The 16566-nt window shown below is 43.2% G+C and overlaps 1 protein-coding gene across 1 annotated transcript in view; it reads right to left on the bottom strand.

The window, feature by feature from the left end:
- Positions 1-1041: 1041 nt before the first annotated feature.
- The window catches only part of SPINK2 (serine peptidase inhibitor Kazal type 2), a gene marked incomplete at both ends in the record, with an annotated part of 208217 nt that continues 192692 nt past the window's right edge, over positions 1042-16566 (bottom strand). Inside the window, 2 exon segments of the mRNA XM_082838142.1 lie at positions 1042-1087; positions 1864-1973. Coding sequence (XP_082694268.1) covers positions 1042-1087; positions 1864-1973 — 156 coding nt within the window.

Genomic DNA, 16566 nt, shown 5'->3' on the forward strand with positions numbered 1-16566 from the left:
GTTTAGCCCATCCCCCAAAGCCATGTTCTTTTCACTACACACTCTCCCAGCCACCTCTTGCCTCACGGTCTCACAGTTTCCTGGCCCTGGAATGAACTTAAACCCAGGACTTGACTCAAAATCCTCTATCTGGAAAACACTATCTTTCTAAATTAACCTTTGGTCACTTTTGTTATTACTATGTCTGTTCTTTATGTTGCATCAAACTCTAAGACAGGATGTCTCAACCTCAGCACTACTGACATTTTGGACTGAAAATTTCCTGGTTGTTGGGAGCTGGATGTCTTTGGCAGCATCCCTGGCTTCTACCTGCTATATGTCAGGAGCACCCACCCTTCAAGTTGTGACACCAAAAATGCTTCCAGACATAGTTGCAAATGTCCCCTGGGGGATAATCGCCCAGGGTTGAGAATCAGTGTCCTAAAAAAAGGGAAAAGGCAAATTCCTGCATTAACCCTGAAGGAACCCTGTTTTGAAAGGAGTTATGGAATCTTATAAGCATTTTTACCTGCATGATTCTTAGACTCTACCAGCTCAGACTAAAGTCTCATCTCACATTATTTGCTGTGTGCAGAACACTGTACCAGTTACACATACATTACCTATCCAAGATTTAGGGAAATGGGGAAGGAGAATAAACTTTGCCCTCTAAAGAAATGATTCCACTTCTCCCTTAGTGAAATTCACTTTTGCCTCAGAGGGAAAGAGCCACATGAGGCTGCTGCGTGAGAATGGATATTCAACAGGGAATAGTGGTAATTGAATATGATGCTGATTTTATTCCAGCTAAATAAAGCAGCACATAAGTCATCTGGGCAATAATCTTAACTCAAGGGGCAAAAGCCAAGAAACAAGTATTTTTGTTTGTTTGTTTTAATTGTTAGTCACAGTCCATGGCTCTCTTCCATACCTCATCTCAGAAAATGTGGGTTAACGTATTTCACGCAAAGTAACGTAGGAAAAGAGAAAAAGGGAAGATGAAATGCATTTAGTGTGCAGTTAAAGGTGGTTTCTCCAATTTCTCTTCTGTGAACTGTTCCATTAGCATGGTCCACTTTGGATTATTTTAATATCATGACCATCTTCCCTGCAAAATGAACAACCATAAAAACACATTTATTACCTACCATATTGAAACTGTCCCCCTCTTTGTATTAAAAAGAGCCATGTCATTATACATTAGATTCTTTCCAAGGTGACACTTAATTAGTCATTTTTAAAGCTAAATCTAGGAAATTATGAGGGCGAAAGCCCAACTCTGCCATTTTTTTCCTAACCCAGTGGCACAAGGAACTATCCCCAAAGAATCACTCTGAGAAGACCTAGTAATTTCCTGAAGACTGAGTTCAGAGAATGGACCCCTGAAATACAAAGCAGCATACCTGGAGGGGGAGTCATGATCACCTGAGCTGGTCAGGTATGTTACATGAAGGGCATCAGGTATAATATCAATACACTTATTACTGAGCATTCTAACAGGTAGAGTTATTAAGATCTGTTTTCTGACCAGTAGTGCAGGCTGTGTAGGTCGCCTGTACATGCCCTCTGAATTTAATAGAACATTTACTACTCCACAGAGTTTGACTATTACATATATTCTTAATTTTGGGAAACTACCCATCCCTGGATTAGTAACATCACTTCATTATTTGGTCTATAATTGATTAATCACTCACCTCATTCTCTAACCTTGACCTAGAAAATGTACTGAAGGAGTCTGTGTCTTTTTAAATGTCAGTCTTAAAATAGAACTACTTATGTCTCATTTGATTCTTATGTCCAAGAGTCACAACTTCCTAAGTAATAAAAATGCAAGATAAGAACTAAAGAAAACTTGGCTAGTTTATACTGTAAAATTGTTACCTGATTTTCATGCACAGGGTACACTCATTGGGATACGTGGTCATGTCGCTTCCACACACGGGGTTAAAGTCCCTGGGACATCCTGGTAATTTATACTGATCGCAGTTTGGCTAGAAAAGGGAAAGGAAGACAGAAATTGGAGAATAACTTGAGACGTTCACATCACAAAATAGCTGAGGGGAGGACAAAGTCCCAAGTTTCCCTAGATTTCCTAGAAACGGCCTACAGAAAGATTTCTATTTTCCACACACAAAAAAGTTTTTCTAATGCAAAAATCAGATGCAGTATTGAAGCAATGGGTCAAAACCTGCTATGTAAGAAAAGGACCTCAGAGGAAGGTTCTGTCTGGCTGATTTTTAAATGAAAGTCCAAGACATGTCACCAAACCTACTTTACTATCCTCCAGCTTCATAATTTGCTCTTCACTACCACCTCCATGAGAATGTCCTGTTACATTCCACCTAATCCCTGGGCATAATGCCCAGACACACTCGGGAATCCTGTCTGGACTTTTAAGATACTGGCATTTAAGCTAACAGCATTAAAGAAAGCAGTAGATTCAGAATTAGATCTCAGGGGTGGTTATGGGTTTAATTGTGTCCACCCAGAAAGATAGGTTAAAGTCCTAACCCCCAGTACCTCAGAATGTGACCATATATGGAAATAGGGTCTTTATATAGGTAATCAACTTAAGGTTAGTAGAATTGGCCTTAATCCAGTATGACTGGTGTCCCAATAAAAAGGGAAAATTTGGACACAGAGTCACACACAGAGGGAAGATTGTGTGAAGACATGGAGAGAATGTCATTTACAAGCCAAGGAATGCCTGAGGCTACCAGATACTAGGCGAGAGGAAGAGAACTTCCTCTCTCGGAAGGAAGCAACCCTGCCAACACCTTGAGTTTGGACTTCTAGCCTTGAGAACTGTGAGACAGTGCATTTCCATTGTGTAAGATACTCGGTTTGTGGCTTTATTACGGCAGCCCTAAGAAACCGATACGGGGTCATGGAACTCAACCCTCAGATTTCATGGAATTGAGGCCAGATAGGTAACATGTCTTGTGCACAGCCACTAGTCTCTAGCAGGGCCAGGACTAGAAATGGTCACAATGGTCACACCATGGTGTGCAGAGTCCCACTTTAATAACAGGTTAAATATATGGCCTGCTGTATTTCTGTTTTGTGTGTGCGTGTATGTTTTAGTAAATAGTGATTACCTTTCCTCACTTCAGAGTAAGTCACACTGTTTAGCACTCTTAATAAATGAATTACACACTTCTACTGACATTATCTGGATTTATAAGGTGCTAAGCAGGGCTGGCCTTGGGCCAAACTCTGAAGTAAAGAAATTTTTTGACCCTTTCCATCCTCCGTTCAGCCCTCTGTCTCCATTTTGGAGCCTGATGTGTTTCTTGCAGCTCCAGGCTCACTAAGATGATGCCTTCCAGGGCTTCCACAGGAGAGTAGATGCCCTCTTATCCAATGAGATTGGGACAAGTGGCTCTTGGTCATTTAACTGAAAAAGTCAATTAAAGCACATAAACAGTAACAAAAAATATAACATACCCTAAATATTTTATCTTAAAACATATAAATGAAAATAAAATTGCCACTCTTTTGATGTAAGGCAAAGACAGGGCACATGGCCAGCTGTAATGCTACCTACACTAAGATAACCTCCCTTGCAGCTAGGTATGACCACATGATCAAGATCAGGCTGATGGGATACCAGTGGAATTATTGTGTAGTAGCGTCTGGGAACCTCCTTTAAAAGAAAGTTGGTACCTGTCCTCTGCTTCTCCCAATTTTTATTCTCCTTTGTCCATTCCTCCATCCTACTCCTGGGTGCATGGAGCTCTACTTTTTATCTTACAGACCAGGAAGACTAAAGCCACATCCTAAGATGGCAGCTCTGTGAGCTGTTATTTTGAGTCGTTGTTTCTTGCAGCTGAATCTAATCCTACCTGACACAAGACATAAGACTTTTCCTATGAATGTTTCAACTAGAGTTTTGTGTACTAACACTGCAAAAATCATACCCACAATAAATCACCTATGATTTCTTGTTTTGATTTCTTTAAAATGGAATTTCTCAACCCCATTCATATTTTGGACCAGATAATTCTTTGCTGTGTGAGGCTGTGCACTGTAGGATATTTAGTAGCATCTCTGTTCTCTATCCACTAGATGCCAGTGACAACTCCCTGGTCATGACAATCAAAATGTCTGCTGGGAGGTAAAACTGCCCCTTTTTAAATATGGTGAGACTTTATAGACACTGGCACAGCAAGGTAATATACAATTTTAAAAATTAATTCCCCAATTATTTTCAGTTGTTTACCTACACCTAATTCAATTTGTTTTTAGCATTTTGTCTTTCAGCAAGTCTTTCAAAATCATTTGACTCATTTCTCATATAAACAGCTTTATTTCTCTACACTCATGTTTATGCTGTCTTTACATTTTTAATTAAAATAGGACTGGCAACTGGCATAATAGGCTTGTGAACACACACACCTGAGTCTTGGTCAGCACATAACACCACTGATGGAAAATAAGCTTTACTGGAATACAGGAGAGTAGTTAAGCAAGAAGGTAACCTGTCTATAACCAGTGAGTAATCGATCTGCTGTGGGAATCGTTCAGAGAGAAAGGAGAGGGTCGTATGTGAGTCTGCTTAAATGCAGGATGCCTGATTGAGTTTCTACTGTTATTATCCCCCATTTTCTGAAAGAAAATGAAACCCAAGAAAACTGAGTCATCTGAGCAAAAGTAATATTGGGCACCCATTAAGTGCTGAAGACTGGGTATCAAATAACAAATAAGACATCATCCATGACCACAGGAGTATACCGCCTACTAGGGGAAGACAGGCTATTACAATCCAGTGCTATGGTGGGCTAGTGAAGAGCACCAATCTGGAGTCAGAATGCCTGGGTTGGACCCATAGTTGCACCATTTCCATGTGACCTTGCAAGGGGATAATAATGGTACCTACTTCATAGTGCTGTGAAAAGTTAAATGAGGGAATTCCCTGGTTGTCCAGTGGTTAGGACTCCACACTTTCAGTTCCAAGGGCCTGGGTTCAATCCCTGGTTGGGGAACTAAGGTCCCACAAGCCTTGCTGCGTGGCCAAAAAAAAAAAAAAATTAAATGACTTATTCTATATAAAGAATTTAGAACAGTGCTTGGCACATAGTAAATGGTATCTAAACATTTAGTGTTGAAGAAAATCAGAATGTCACCCCCAAAATATGGCTCTATGACATAAAAATTACTTTGAGCTAAAGGCAGTTAATATGCAGCTCTCTCTCTCTTCCCCTTTTCTGCCTAAAGGCAGGATATAAATTCTCCCTTAGTGGAGATGACTCTGGACTCTTATCAGCCCAGAAATGGCACCTGAGGAATCTGCAAACAAACCTTACTTCATTAGTTCCCTCCCACTATTTTTCTTCCCACTGTTTGCCACCCTTGGAAGCCTAAAACCATTTTCCTTTGTCCTGTCATTTATCTACGAACTTATTGCTCTCTGGTAAAGATGCTATATAAGGCAGATTTCTAAGCCACCTCTTTGAGTTACTCATCTCTTGAGTGCTCCCATGTGTATGCACAATGCACTTGTTAATAAACGTTTGTTTATTTTTCTCTTGTTAACCTGTCCTTTGTTATAGGGGCCCCAGCTGAGAACTTAGAAGGGTAGAGGAAAGATTTTTTTCCTCCCTACACTAGCATGGTGATGATGATGCAGTATAGTTTGAATGGAAGCATGGAGAAAGTGCATTTATATCTGCTTTGGAGGAAAAAAAACAGAGTGGGAAGATTTCCTGGAAAAGGTCTACACTGAATTGAATACTCAAAGTTACCTAACCCACGGAGGTCAGTATCCCCATATGTAAAATAATAATATCTATCTATCTTACAAGGTCATTGTGAGAATTGAGAGACTGCATATACAAATGGACAGTGTCAGACCACATGTTAAAATAGAACTCTGACCCATAACCTGTAGCAACTTGCCTAGGAAACCAACCCATTACTTAGAATAACCAACCCAAGAAGCCAACCTGCTATAAATTAGACTCGTCAGAAGTCAGATGGTTATCTCTAGTGACAGTCCAATAAGCCAAAGAGTAAGCTCTGTAACGATTGGCCAAAATGGCCAGGCCTTGATTAATAACTGATAGCTTCCCTAAATTTTTGTTCCTGCTTCCAACTTAGGACCAACCAGAGAAAGCCAATATGCCCTCCTAACCAATCACATAGGATTCCTGCCTTTAGTTACCCACCTACAGCCTCCCCATGCCAACAGCCTTGATCAGGGCACACCTGATGCCTTCCCTTTTTCCCACTTTAAAGCTTTCCCACTCCTCTGCCTTTGAGTCTCTGCCAAAATGCAGGTGATGTGCCTGATTCACTTGCTTCAACAAGCTCTGAATAACTAGCTTTTGCTTCTTCTCATTTGGTCGACCTTCGCTTGCTTACACAGAATTTAATTTGATAATATACATAAAATGTCTAGTACAAGGTGTAACTATTAGGGAAACAAGGCCCTGAGGCCTTCAAGGCCCGAGCTATTGTCAACCAAATTTTACATCGTGATCCGTATCAAAAAGCCTGCCTGAGAATCTGGTTTCTAAAGAAGCAGTCCACTGTTTCGAAAGTGGCAGGTCAGACCTGAAAACCAGCCCCCAGCCCAAACTGTTGAGGGCTTCGCTGTATCAGTAGAAACAATACAAGTGGTTTCCTACTTACTGTTCTGTATTCTGAAGGGTGAGCAAACTGAGTGTTCAAAGAGGCTGCAAGAAGGAAACAGACACTTTAAAGCATGGGGTTAATAAAGGTCAATTCTTGTTCATAAGGGTTTTTTAAAATTCAGCTTCTGATTTATATGGGCCATGTGTCTCCCTTTCCCTCCGATGCCTAGCTTCTTTGAACCCCCCCTAAGAAGTATGTTCAGCTGTGTTCTGGCACCTCTCCTAGCAGGCACACAGAGAACATTTGGTACCGGTTCCGTAACTGACCACGCTAATAGAATTGCTTGAGAAACTTTGGAGCTACTGAATAAAAGTTAGAGAAGAAACTCAATAATTCACGATGTTCTTTTCCTCTGTGGCTCAAGGTAATAAATGCAAAATTTGACATTAGGTGTTACCACTTTAACTCCATTTTTTTTTTTTTTTTCTGGTATGCGGGCCTCTCACTGTTGTGGCCTCTCTCGTTGCGGAGCACAGGCTCCAGACGTGCAGGCTCAGCGGCCATGGCTCACGGGCCCAGCCGCTCCGTGGCATGTGGGATCTTCCCGGACCAGGGCACGAACCCGTGTCCCCTGCATCGGCAGGCGGACTCTCAACCACTGCGCCACCAGGGAAGCCCTTAACTCCATTTTAAATGGGCATCAAGTCTGGCTGGACTAAGTAAGGCCCCTTTCTCATGAGCCCCAGAGTGCCTGGCGCCCTTGGCTTTCACAATTCCTGATTCCTGTACATCTCCCGCTGAGGCTCTGTAGGGCCCCTGGTACATAAAAACCCAACTCCCGATCTTGGGCTCCAGGAAATCTGCTTTAAGGGAGAAAGAGCAGACAGCAGGGTCACTAAGAAGATGCTGGGACTAAAGAGGGTTGCTGGCTTCACAACGCCAGCCCCGCACACCCCCAAGTTCGTGTCCCTAGACAACCGCGGGGCGGGCCTGGAACTGCCAGTAACGGCTGCGCGGAGGGACGCCAAGGCCGCCCGGACCCGGGCAGGGACAGTCGCCAGCGAGACCCCCTCTCGGTAACTCCTCGGCCGGTCCTCCGCGGAGCAGGCCCACAGGTGAGCGTTACCTGCCGAGTCCCAGCAGACCAGGAGCAACAGCCCCAAGCGCAGTGCCTCGAGCGCCATCCTCCCTCCGCGGCCGGCGGTCGGGTCCCTGCGCTCCAGCGCCCGTGCGACACGGAGAGTGCCCTCGGGTCGGACACGCGACAGGGTGGGGTGAAGGAGAGGCGGGTAAGAGGAGGAAGAACAGAGCAGGTAGGAGGAGGCGGGAGGGGCAGGAAAGGCGCGTGGGGGGGAGGGGAAAGCAGAGGAGGGGTGGTGGCTAGCCCCCCATCTCCTCACCCCGCTGAGGGTGAGAGTAAGCAGTTAGAGGGCCACCTCTCCCTGCAGCAAACCAGAACCTTGTAAGAGCCCTGGATAAGCTTGTGGGCTCTCAGTTAACCTCAGTTTCTTCAGCATCTGCTCTGTACCAAGCAGTGTTTGTGGCTGAACTTAAAAGCGTCCCTGCTGTCTGGAAGCTTTCCAGCGTAGGTGTTGGGGGAGAGGTAACAGAGGGAACTCCAAAACAAGTGAATACAATAATTTCGAAAATTAAGTGCTAGAGAGTTGAGAGTGGGGAGAATACTTTCCATTGGGAGGTCAGGAAAGGCCTTTCAGAGGTAGTTGAGCTGAAAGCTGAAGGACGAGAAGGAAGCCTGGTGAAGACCCTGGGGACAAGTATTCCAGGCTCAAGGAAAAGCGAGTGCGGAAAACTAGAGGCAGGAACCAACTCAGTGTGTTCAGCTGGAGCCCTAGGTGAGGGAGGGGGAACGGGGAGGGAGATGGAACCACAAGGTCATGAACATGTGTGGTCATGTAGGCCATGATAAGGGGTTTGGATTTGTTCCTGTTGCAGTGGGAAGCCAGTGGAGGCTTTTAAGCAGGGGCATGGCCCTGATACGTCTTAAGAGATTGGATGAAGAATGGAGGAGATAGGTAAGAGTGGAGGGGGGGGGGGGGAATTCGGTGGCTTTTACAGTAATCCAGGCAAGGGATGGTGGCAGCTTGAACTGGTGGCTAACAGGGGACTGGTGAGATGTGGTCAGATTCAGGATGTCTTTTGGAGGCAGAACCAATTGGAGTGAAGAGAAGAATCAAGGATGCTTCCTGGGATTTTGTCCTGAACAGATGGGTGTGTGGTGATGCCATTTCTGATGATGAAGAACGTTTGGAGAGGGTGCCTATTAGACTTCCAAGTGGACATGTAGACAAGGCAGTTGGAATTACAAATTTGGAGCTAGAGATATAAATGCAGAAGTCATCAGCATATCAATGGTATGCTGACCCAAAGCCCAGGGGAAGAGTACCGCGTGGGTCAGAGGTCAGAGCCCTGGGGCACTACTATGTGCAGAACTCTGACAGATATGGAGAACAAGGAACAAGCCAGTGAAGGAGGAAGAAAACCAAACTAGAGTCTGGGGTTGCTGAACTGTGGAGCAGCAGTGCAACCATGTGAGTTGCCGCTGCAAGGTTGGGAATTAGGAGGACTGAGCATCATCGTGAGCTTTGGCGAGATTGTCCTCACTGACGACCCTGATAAGATCTTTTTAAGAGAAGTGATGGGTTCCAGAGCCCAAATGGCCTGGTTGAAGGGATGAGGTGAGAAAGTGGTGACGGAGAGTGTAGAGAGTCCTTGTGAATTTTGCTATGAAAGGGGAGCCAGAGGTGGGCAGTGAGTAGCCTATGAAACTTCCGAGTCTTCTGGGGATCATGTCAAAAACCCTCAAGTATCTTCCCACCTCCGTTGTCTTAGGAGGAAACCAAAGTTCTTACTATAGCCGCCAAGGCCTCTGCTGGTCTCTTACTGCTCTCCCCTGACTCACTCTTCCCCAGCCCCACCCTGTTCCCACCCTAGTGCCTTTGCACTTGCCTTTCCCTCTGCTTACATATCTATGGAGCTCCCTCCTTCCCTTCCTTCTGTTGCAGCTCACATGTCCCCATATCAGAAGTGCCTTCCATGACCATCCTATAAAACCATAGTGTCCCACCTTTCTATTCTCCTTAGCCTGCCTTATTTTCCCTCCCCCATAGGGTTTATCTCAACTTGACTTAAAAAAAAATTTATTTATGACATCCTCATGTCAGTTCCTAAAGGGGAGTGATTCTTTTTTGGTTCATGGCATATTTCCAGCACCTAGAAGAGTACTGCTCAACAAATATTTGTTAAATGAATAAATGGATTCCTACGGAGTCGGGACCTTAGCTTACCTAAAAGTATGGTCCACAGAAAAAAAAACACAACAAACCACCAGCATGCATAAACAAAATGGCTCTTTGGTTAAGAAGGAATTAAACCTTGATTTCTGGTTTTGCATGCATTCATTTCTTAGTATAACATGGCTATAAAGAGTTTTGCAGTCAGATACTTGCTCTGCAAGTTACTTTACAAGCTCTTAATCTCAGAGCTTCCACTTTTGCCTTCCCCCTATAAAATGGGTATTATAATAATAGAATCTTGGGAGTATTAAATGAGAACATGCACATAAAGAACTTAGGACACAGTGGACTCAATAAATTTTTGTCTCTTGCCATCTTCTCCATGATGGCATCTGTAACAAAGACAGTTATTCAGTTTGTAAGTGATTATGCACCTGCCCCAAACTCACATAACATTGGCCACTGTGTTGTTACAGAGCTGGACATCACGAGCCTATAGGCAGTGACATTTTCTATTTCTCTTACTTCTCTAACCCTTGTGCCTAGCACTGTGCCTGACACAAGCTCAAAAAATATTTGGTGAATAAGTAAATCTTTGAAGTATTAAAGTGACATCACAACAGGAAAGTAGACCAAAAAGAGGAAGACATAGGACCCAGGAAACAGGAATTCCAACCCAAGAGAGAAGCAAAGGAATTAGTAGGTAGCAGTATAGCAGTCCTAGAGTTCAGCCAATCCAGAATGGAACAAGCAAGAGGCCCCTGGAGGCAGGTTCTAGAGGAGGAAGTAGATAGAATAAGAAATGTGTCTTACAGTAATTGAGATGAGATTGACATCAAAGGGGTAAAGTTTAGGGATTGATGTGCAACAAGTACATAGAAAACTAAGCAAATAAAAAAGACAGTAATTGGCTTCAGGAAAAACAAAGTTGTTCAGTAATTGATCTATCCAAAAGTATGATTCACTATTTTGGGAGAATGGGAGGCGAAGAAGTGTGTATGTGGGTAATGTGAGTGATGGGAGGTATGACAGAGTTACGTCTTTCATAGTAAAAATCAAGGGATGAAATCTAAACCAGAAAAACCAAGAAGAAGCATTATATACATATTATTTAGAGATGGGAAGTTAACTGCTCAAATAATTAGTTAAAAGAGTACAAATTGGAGGGGCTTCCCTGGTGGTGCAGTGGTTGAGAGTCCGCCTGCCGATGCAGGGGAGGCGGGTTCGTGCCCCGGTCCTGGAGGATCCCACATGTGGCGGAGTGGCTGGGCCTGTGAGCCATGGCCTCTGAGCCTGCGCGTCCGGAGCCTGTGCTCCGCAGCAGGAGAGGCCACGGCAGTGAGAGACCCGTGTACCGCAAAAAAAAAAAGAATACAAATTGGATTCTTCCAGGAATTGGAAAATGAGGCAGGAGGGATGGAGTACAAGCAGCCCACTGCTACTTTCTTAACAAACAGTGCATGTGTCATGGGCTGAACTGGGTCTCTGCCCCAAAGTTACATTGAAGTCCTAACACCAAGTACCTCAGAATGTGACCATATTTGGGGATTTAATTAAGTTAAAATGGGGTCATTAGAGTGGACCCTAATCCAATATGACTGGTGTCCTTATAAAAAGATATTAGGACACAGACAACACAGAAGGATGAGCATGTGAGGACACAGAGAGAAGATGGCCATCTGAAAGACAAGGACGGAGGCATCGGAAGGAAACAAACCTTGATCTTTGACATCTAGCCTCCAGAACTGTAAGATAATCCATTTTTGTTGTTTAAGCTACATGGTCTGTGATATTTTGCTAGGAGAGCCCTAGCAAACTAATACAACATGTACAGTGTTTAAAAAATTAAAAGTATCATTTTGTATTACAAGAATAATATTTTAAGAAATTAGCAAAAAAAAAAGGTTATTCTGAGACTCATTCATCAATGACCTCTAAAAGTAACTAGTATAGTATGAGAACATTTATTTACTGATTATTTTTTTTCCCTTGTGAAACTCCCTTTGACATATTGACTGATTCTACAATACATACAAATTTTTGTGGCTATTCAGCAAACCTTAATGAGAGGTTTAGAGATGAGAAATAATTTGCCCAAAGAGGCACAACAAGTTAGTACATTGGCAGATCTGTTTCTTTTCTGCCTCCTATATCTGTGTGTCAGTGTTGATCTGTGACATACTCCCTGGTTCAGTCCAGGTCTAGTCTGGAAAATACAGTCTACATCAAACAAAAAGATTCCTAAGCCCAAGCAGGTAGTTCACTCATTTGAAATAACATATGCCCTTCATCCACATTTCCGCATTATCACAGAAGTGGGACTAGGCCAAGTAAGTAACTCTATGAAAACTATCTTGTATTTCCTCCCTCAGCTCTTTGTTTAGTTGGGCTCAGCTCTATTTTGTGATGTCTACTGCCATCTAGTGGAAATGAACTGACATTTTAACTAGTGCCTCATTTTTAGGGTACTTTAGTTTTCGAAGAGCTCTCATTTTATCTTCACAATAACCTATGAAGTAGACATTGTTATTCCATTTTGCTTTAACTTTTTAGAAACACTTAATATTATTGAGCTTATTGTGCTTCAGACACTATACATGAATGATCTTATTTATTCCCCGTATCAATTTTTTTAAATTTATTTATTTTAGGTTGCATTGGGTCTTCGTTGCTGTGCGCAGGCTTTCTTTAGTTGCAGCGAGCGGGGGCTACTCTTCGTTGTGGTGTGCGGGCTTCTCATTGCAGTGGCTTCTCTTGTTGCAGAGCACAGGCTCTAGGTGTGCGAGCTTCAGTAGTTGTGGCACGCGGGCTCAGTAGTTGTGGCTCACAGGCTCTAGAGCGCAGGCTCAGTAGTTGTGGCGCACGGGCTTAGTTGCTCTGCGGCATGTGGGATCTTCCCGGACCAGGGCTCGAACCCGTGTCCCCTGCATTGGCAGGTGGATTCTTAACCACTGTGCCACCAGGGAACCCACCCCCCTTTTCAATTTTGTGTGATCTGTGCATATTGCCTATGTTGTTATCCCATTTACAGATGAGCAATCTAAGGCTTAGAGAATTTAAGCCTTAGATTTAAACCTCAGTAGGAATCAGGATTCAAACCCAGGGGAGGCACACATCACTAATACAAACCTTCTCCCCCTCCTTCTCCTTCTCCTCTTCCCTTTCCTCCTCCTCCATTTTCTTCTCCTCTTCTCCTTCCCCTTCTTCATCTTCATCTTCATTATTGCAAACATTGTGATTATGTGCCAGGCATTTTCCTAAGTCCTGTACAGGTATTATATAACTTAATCCTCACAACAACTCTTATGAATTAAGTATAATTATTATTCCCATTTCATAGATGAGGAAATCAAGGCACAGAGCAGTTAAGCAAGTTAACTGAGGTCATCAGCTAGTGAAAGCGTAGCCAGAATTGGAACCCAGAGAATTTTGCGTTTTATTTTTATTTATTTATTTATTTATTTTTGGCCATGCCGCACAGCTTGTGAGATCTTAGTTCCCCGACCAGGGATTTAACCTGGGCTCTGGCAGTGAAAGTACCAAGTCCTAACCACTGGACCACCAGGGAATTCCCTGTTTTAATATTTTGTTTTCTAGCTTTATTGAGCTATCACTGACATATAACATTGTGCAAGTTTAAGTATACGGTGTGATGATTTGATACACATAATATATGTGAAATGATTACCACAAAATAGTTAACACATCCATCACCTCACATAATCACAAATTGCGTGTGTGTGTGTGTGTGAGATGAGAACATTTAAAATCTATAATCTCAGCAATTTTCCAGTATATGATACAGTATTGTTAATCGTAGTCACCATGCTGTACGTTAGATCCCCAGAGCTTTCTCATCTTATAACTGGAAGTTTGTACCCTTTGACCAACATCTCCCCATTTCCCCACCCATACAGCCCCTGGCAACCACCATTCTTATTCTCTATTTCTATGAGTTTGGGTTTCTTTTATATTCCATGTGTAAGTGAGGTCATACAGTGTTTGTCTTTCTCTGTCTGAATTGCTTCACTCACCACACCACAGGGCCCTCAGGGGAACCCCAGGGAGCATTATATTATTCCAGACCCCATGCTCTCAACAGTAAGCAGTTTCAGAAATAAAGTTAATTTGTCTCCTCATTACAAAATTAATACATATTTAGAAAACCAGAAAGAAAAAAAATCACTCAAAATTCTGTCTCCCGGGACTTCCCTGGTGGTCCAATGGTTGAGACTCTGCGCTCGTTCCCAATGCAGGGGGCCCGGGTTCGATCCCTGGTCAGGGAACTAGATCCCACATGCGTGCTGCAACAAAGATCCCGCATGCCGCAACTAAGACCCGGCACAGTCAAATAAACAAATATTTAAAAAATAGGGCTTCCCTTGGTGGCGCAGTGGTTGAGAGTCCGCCTGCTTATGCAGGGGACGCGGGTTCGTGCCCCGGTCTGGGAAGATCCCACGTGCCGCAGAGCGGCTGGGCCCGTGAGCCATGGCCGCTAAGCCTGCGTGTCTGGAGCCTGTGCTCCGCAACGGGAGAGGCCACAACAGTGAGAGGCCCACGTACCGCAATAAATAAATAAATAAATAAATAAATAAATAAACAAAATAAAAAATAAAAAATTCTGTCTCCCAAACACAATCAAAATTAATATTTGGTGTCTTACTCCTAGCCATAGTTCTAAGCTACTTTGATTTTAATATAGCTGTGATTGTACTATAAAAACCATTTTGGGCTGTTTCTTTTATTTAACATTTTAACTTAGGCATTTCCAATATCCCCAAACTCTTCATAATTGTTACTGTGAATAGGTCCTTTATTAACATTATAACTTGTGTAATGCCTTCTATGGGTCAGGTACTGGTGTAAGGAATTTCTATGTATTTATTCCTTTAATCTTCACAACAAACCCCTTAAGATAGAGAGTATTTTTAGCCCTATTTAGATGGGGAAACTGAGACACAGCTGGTAAGTGACGCAGCTTGGATATGAACCTCCACAGTCTATGCCATCATCTAACTGAGGAAGCAAGGATTTAAATTGTTTATATTTTGAATCAGTTACTAAAAAGCACATGGAGAAGCATTAACAGTTTTACCATTAAATTGTAAGAAACATTTATGCAAAAAATAATAATGATGGTGATTAATGTGTCGCTTATTAAAGAGGCAAAATTTGCATATAATTAGATAAAGCCCAGAAAATAGAGGAGAGTATTAATAGTCACCATTTATCAAGTAATAGCTATGTACTTTTACATATGTTATCCCTAATCTTCACTGTGACCCTGTGAAATAGTTAATATTATTTCCTGTTCATATGATGAGGAAAGGAAACCAGAGAGGAGTAATTTGCTCAAGATCACAAAGCTAATACGTGCTGAAGCTGGGTTCACTCACAGATTTTTTTACTTTAACCTTAAGTTCCCATCTGCAAGCTAAACTCTAGAGCTGCATTTTCTAATACTGTAGGAATTAGCCGTGTGGCTATTGAACACTTGAAATGTGGCTGGTGTGAAGTGAGATGTGGTGTAAGGTTAAAATACACACTGAATTTAAAAAACTGAACAGAAAAAGGAGTGTAAAGTATTTCAATGATTTTTATATGGATCACACGTTGAAATTATAACCGTTTGTATTTATTGAGTTCAATAAACTATGATGACAATTAATTTCACATGTTTCTTTTCACTTTTAAATGTGGCTGCTAGAAATTTCAGATTACACACGTGGCACACATATTTCTATTGCTTAGTGCTGCCATAGACCAGCACCTCTTAAACTTTAATGTGCAGATGAATCACTTGGGGATCTGAATTAAAATACAGATCCTGGGCTTCCCTGGTGGCGCAGTGGTTAAGAATCCGCCTGCCAATGTAGGGGACACGGGTTTGAGCCCTGGTCCGAGAAGATCCCACATGCGCGGAGCATCTAAGCCCGTGAGCCACAACTACTGAAGCCCGCATGCCTAGAGCCCATGCTCCGCAGCAAGAGAAGCCCGCGCATGGCAATGAAGCGTAGCCCGGGCTCACTGCAACTAGAGAAAGCCCGTGCGCAGCAACTGAAGACCCAAAGCAGCCAAAAAAATAAAAAACAATAAATCAATAAATTAAAAAAAAATAAAATACAGATTCTGATGCAGGAAGTCCAGGGTAGGACCTAAGATTTTGCGTTTCTAACGCACTCTCAATGAAACCAATGCTGCTGGTCCAGGTGGAACACGTTGAGGAGCAAGGCTCTAGACGGGAGGGAGGCCGGGGAGATCAGCATTAGAACCCTTAGCAACACCTGTGTTTGGGGGACTAAAGGGAGGCTCCGACGCGGGGAAGGGGAGAAGTGGCCTGAGAAGATGCTTGCAGAGCCAGGACGGTGTATTGTTGGGGAGGCCAGGGTGGCAGCATGTCAAGGTGAAATAATCAATAGCAACGCCTGTGGAGAGACTAATCGCGGCCTTGCTGGTTTGTCGACGAAGAGGCCACTGATGAATGCAGCGAGGACAGTTTCCGTGAGTAATGAAGACGGGAAGCAGATGTCAGAATGTTGGGGAATAGGACAAGTGGACCTGGTCGCTCTCTTTTTTCCTAGAACGACAGGGAAAAAACAGTAGCTAAGGCTGATGTCAGGGGCAAGTGAGAGAAAGTGGGATGAGGAGTGTAATGGATTATGGGGACACTTGTTTGGTTTGATTTTGCAGGGGGGAGACCTGAGTCTATGACTTATGCAGAAAGGGAACAGTGTGAGGGAGAAGTTGGCCCAGA

This window comes from Leucopleurus acutus, assembly GCF_964270905.1.
Source record: "Leucopleurus acutus genome assembly, chromosome: 4".
NCBI classification, from domain to species: Eukaryota; Metazoa; Chordata; class Mammalia; order Artiodactyla; family Delphinidae; genus Leucopleurus; species Leucopleurus acutus.